The sequence below is a fragment of the Leptodactylus fuscus genome, chromosome 8, assembly GCF_031893055.1.
Source record: "Leptodactylus fuscus isolate aLepFus1 chromosome 8, aLepFus1.hap2, whole genome shotgun sequence".
Lineage (NCBI taxonomy): Eukaryota > Metazoa > Chordata > Amphibia > Anura > Leptodactylidae > Leptodactylus > Leptodactylus fuscus.
The window spans coordinates 1,822,815-1,827,814 of NC_134272.1; the positions used below are offsets into that span (position 1 = coordinate 1,822,815).

At 57.1% G+C, this 5,000-nt stretch overlaps 1 protein-coding gene across 1 annotated transcript in view; it reads left to right on the top strand.

Moving 5' to 3' along the window:
- The window catches only part of RAC1 (Rac family small GTPase 1), a 17,025-nt gene that overhangs the window by 4,910 nt on the left and 7,115 nt on the right, over positions 1 to 5,000 (top strand). Inside the window, exons 2-3 of the mRNA XM_075284965.1 lie at positions 2,891 to 2,962; positions 4,450 to 4,567. Of these exons, the coding sequence (XP_075141066.1) occupies positions 2,891 to 2,962; positions 4,450 to 4,567 (190 nt within the window). The remainder of the gene's footprint in view (positions 1 to 2,890; positions 2,963 to 4,449; positions 4,568 to 5,000) is intronic.

The window sequence follows — 5,000 nt, forward strand, 5'->3', positions numbered from 1 at the left end:
TATGGGCTCGTGCAGCTGTATATATATGGGCCTGTCCTGCTCGTGCAGCTGTGTATATATGGGCTCGTGCAGCTGTGTATATATGGGCCCGTCTTGCTCGTGCAGCTGTATATATAGGGGCCCGTCCTGCTTGTGTAGCTGTGTATATATGGGCTCGTGCAGCTGTATATATATATGGGCCCGTCTTGCTCGTGCAGCTGTATATATAGGGGCCCGTCCTGCTTGTGTAGCTGTGTATATATGGGCTCGTGCAGCTGTATATATATATGGGCCCGTCTTGCTCCGGTGACTCAGACTATATGACTATAGATTCCATACGTGGGGCTGCAGGTCTGTCATGAGGATCTTAATGTGACGGTTTTGTCATTTCCCTCTTGTACGTAGATTTTCTTCTCCGGTTCCGGCTTTTGCTTTGGGATCAGTTTGAACCTTTTTATTCCAGATAAAGGAACGCAAACCTTCTTCTTTTTCCTTTAGTCTCAGACCTGGCCGCCTTGTAGCCCTTTAAGGAGGCGGAGTTATATGTATAGTAAGGGGTTAATGGCGCTGCATCGGCTACTGAGAAACCTGCGAGCAACGCACGACCTCTGGAGGGGTTTCTGTGACGGGGATGGAGACTGCTGACTATTACAGGGAACAAACCCTCCATCAGCCTGTCCTGGGAGGTGGTGAGGGCTCCGCAGTAATGCCCTTCGTATTCCGGGAGGTGCAGTGCGTGTGAGCTGTGGTGACCCGGCTAGTAGAAGGGGGTGTCCTCACAAGATGCCGCTTGTCACCCGGGTGTCTGTGGCGCTCGGCTCTACCCTTAACCCCGTACAGGCCATATCACTAGAGCGTTGTGTTCCTTCATTCATGGCAAATCTCCCAGAATATGGAAGGACTCTGTGACGTGGGCACGGGCTTGGCTTACAGCTACTTGGAGGGTTTAAGGCAGGGGTAGGGAACCTTCGGCTCTCCAGCTGCTGTGAAACTACAACTCCCAGCATGCTCCATTCACTTCCATGGGAGTTCCAAGAACACTAGAACAAGTATGCATGCTGGGAGTTGTAGTCTTGGAACAGCTGGAGAGCCGTACGTTCCCTACCCCTGGTTTAAGGCATAAGTCCTCATGACAGGTTCCCTTCCAAAAGTCGGAAACAAAAATTCTCAAACTATACAGTTTGTGAGGGGGGGGGGGGGGGGTCGCCCCGTAAATAGGAGCTGTATACACTGGATTGTGGGGTTGGCGCCCGGCTGCTGTGTGTGGTTGGTTGTTGCTTTGCAGCACCTAGGCTTGAATCTGGATTTTGTGTGTTCTCCCCAGGTTTGCAGGTTTCCTCCCACATGCCAAAAATATACAGAAGGGTAAATTGTCTTCCTGTAGTAAGTGACCCTCAGGTGTTATTAATGCCCTATAATTCATGCTCAGGTTATTACAGCTTGTATGCCGGGGTCGGCCCCTCTGACCCTGTCTGCCGGGGTCGGCCCCTCTGACCCTGTCTGCCGGGGTCGGCCCCTCTGACCCTGTCTGCCGGGGTCGGCCCCTCTGACCCTGTCTGCCGGGGTCGGCCCCTCTGACCCTGTCTGCCGGGGTCGGCCCCTCTGACCCTGTCTGCCGGGGTCGGCCCCTCTGACCCTGTCTGCCGGGGTCGGCCCCTCTGACCCTGTCTGCCGGGGTCGGCCCCTCTGACCCTGTCTGCCGGGGTCGGCCCCTCTGACCCTGTCTGCCGGGGTCGGCCCCTCTGACCCTGTCTGCCGGGGTCGGCCCCTCTGACCCTGTCTGCCGGGGTCGGCCCCTCTGACCCTGTCTGCCGGGGTCGGCCCCTCTGACCCTGTCTGCCGGGGTCGGCCCCTCTGACCCTGTCTGCCGGGGTCGGCCCCTCTGACCCTGTCTGCCGGGGTCGGCCCCTCTGACCCTGTCTGCCGGGGTCGGCCCCTCTGACCCTGTCTGCCGGGGTCGGCCCCTCTGACCCTGTCTGCCGGGGTCGGCCCCTCTGACCCTGTCTGCCGGGGTCGGCCCCTCTGACCCTGTCTGCCGGGGTCGGCCCCTCTGACCCTGTCTGCCGGGGTCGGCCCCTCTGACCCTGTCTGCCGGGGTCGGCCCCTCTGACCCTGTCTGCCGGGGTCGGCCCCTCTGACCCTGTCTGCCGGGGTCGGCCCCTCTGACCCTGTCTGCCGGGGTCGGCCCCTCTGACCCTGTCTGCCGGGGTCGGCCCCTCTGACCCTGTCTGCCGGGGTCGGCCCCTCTGACCCTGTCTGCCGGGGTCGGCCCCTCTGACCCTGTCTGCCGGGGTCGGCCCCTCTGACCCTGTCTGCCGGGGTCGGGCTCTATACTTACTCTTCATCCTATTACATCTCTTACCAGTGTCAGGGCCTAGTAATACAGCGAGGCCTGCTCTATAGTTACTCTCCTCCTATTACATCTCTATCGGTGTCAGGGCCTAGTAATACGGCGAGGCCTGCTCTATAGTTACTCTCCTATTACATCTCTATCGGTGTCAGGGCCTAGTAATACGGCGAGGCCTGCTCTATAGTTACTCTCCTCCTATTACATCTCTATCGGTGTCAGGGCCTAGTAATACAGCGAGGCCTGCTCTATAGTTACTCTCCTCCTATTACATCTCTTACCAGTGTCCGGTGACTACTAAAGCCTCACAATACTAAGGACTGGTTTTAAAAATGCCGCCCAAAAACCCGCCATCTAGTGAGCAAGTTCACCCAAAAGCTAAGAGCGCAAAATTGTGTCAAAGAGCCGAGAGAAGAGAACAACGTGAGACGCAGCTTGTAAAGAAACAGATGATTTTAGCTAAAATAACCGACTACTTCTCATATACTGAGCGAGCGCGGCCGCGGGTAGTGATACGCTATAACACCTGAATGTCTGACGTCTCCTCATTGCTTTCTCTTCCAGAGCGGTGGGTAAGACCTGTCTGCTGATCAGTTACACAACCAATGCATTCCCCGGAGAATACATCCCCACTGTGTGAGTACCTGCACCCCGAAAACTGTGTGCACCCCATAAATATGTGTGTGTGATGGGCGCTCGCTCCTGTGTGTGTGTGTGTGATGGGCGCTTGCTCCTGTGTGTGTGTGTGTGATGGGCGCTCGCTCCTGTGTGTGTGTGATGGGCGCTCGCTCCTGTGTGTGTGTGATGGGCGCTCGCTCGTGTGTGTATGTGTGTGTGTGATGGGCGCTCGCTCCTGTGTGTGTGATGGGCGCTCGCTCCTGTGTGTGTGTGTGTGTGATGGGCACTCGCTCCTGTGTGTGTGTGTGTGATGGGCGCTCGCTCCTGTGTGTGTGTGTGTGATGGGCGCTCGCTCCTGTGTATGTGTGATGGGCGCTCGCTCCTGTGTGTGTGTGTGTGATGGGCGCTCGCTCCTGTGTGTGTGTGTGTGTGTGATGGGCGCTCGCTCCTGTGTGTGTGTGTGTGTGTGATGGGCGCTCGCTCCTGTGTGTGTGTGTGTGTGATGGGCGCTCGCTCCTGTGTGTGTGTGTGTGTGTGAGTGAGTGATGGGCGCTCGCTCCTGTGTGTGTGTGTGTGTGTGATGGGCGCTCGCTCGTGTGTGTGTGTGTGATGGGCGCTCGCTCGTGTGTGTGTGTGTGTGATGGGCGCTCGCTGGTGTGTGTGTGTGATGGGCGCTCGCTCCTGTGTGTGTGTGTGTGTGTGTGTGTGTGTGTGTGTGTGTGTGATGGGCGCTCGCTCGTGTGTGTGTGTGTGTGATGGGCGCTCGCTGGTGTGTGTGTGTGATGGGCGCTCGCTCGTGTGTGTGTGTGTGATGGGCGCTCGCTCCTGTGTGTGTGTGTGTGTGTGTGTGTGTGTGTGTGATGGGCGCTCGCTCCTGTGTGTGTGTGTGATGGGCGCTCGCTCCTGTGTGTGTGTGTGATGGGCGCTCGCTCCTGTGTGTGTGTGTGTGTGTGATGGGCGCTCGCTCCTGTGTGTGTGTGATGGGCGCTCGCTCCTGTGTGTGTGTGATGGGCGCTCGCTCCTGTGTGTGTGTGTGTGTGATGGGCGCTCGCTCCTGTGTGTGTGTGTGTGATGGGCGCTCGCTCCTGTGTGTGTGTGTGTGATGGGCGCTCGCTCCTGTGTGTGTGTGATGGGCGCTCGCTCCTGTGTGTGTGTGTGTGATGGGCGCTCGCTCCTGTGTGTGTGTGTGTGTGATGGGCGCTCGCTCCTGTGTGTGTGTGTGTGTGATGGGCGCTCGCTCCTGTGTGTGTGTGTGTGTGTGTGTGTGTGATGGGCGCTCGCTCCTGTGTGTGTGTGTGATGGGCGCTCGCTCCTGTGTGTGTGTGATGGGCGCTCGCTCCTGTGTGTGTGTGTGTGTGTGATGGGCGCTCGCTCCTGTGTGTGTGTGTGTGATGGGCGCTCGCTCCTGTGTGTGTGTGTGATGGGCACTCGTACAGTGCGGTATATTTCCCCGTCTTTGCTAGTAAGTAATTATAACTTCGGTCTTTTCTTCTGATGATCTTTAGATTTGACAATTATTCTGCCAATGTGATGGTGGACGGAAAGCCGGTGAACCTGGGCCTGTGGGATACAGCGGGGCAAGAAGACTACGACAGGTTGCGTCCTCTCTCCTACCCCCAGACGGTAACTATCAGATTATTCTCTTGGTCCTGTTGGGGCTCTGTATGGTGGTTCTATATGGTGGGGGCTCTGTATGGTGGTTCTATATGGTGGGGGCTCTGTATGGTGGTTCTATATGGTGGGGGCTCTGTATGGTGGTTCTATATGGTGGGGGCTCTGTATGGTGGTTCTATATGGTGGGGGCTCTGTATGGTGGTTCTATATGGTGGGGGCTCTGTATGGTGGTTCTATATGGTGGGGGCTCTGTATGGTGGCTCTATATGGTGGGGGCTCTGTATGGTGGCTCTATATGGCGGGGGCTCTGTATGGTGGTTCTGTATGGTGGCTCTATATGGTGGGGGCTCTGTATGGTAGTTCTATATGGTGGGGGCTCTGTATGGTGGTTCTATATGGTGGGGGCTCTGTATGGTGGCTCTATATGGTGGGGGCTCTGTAT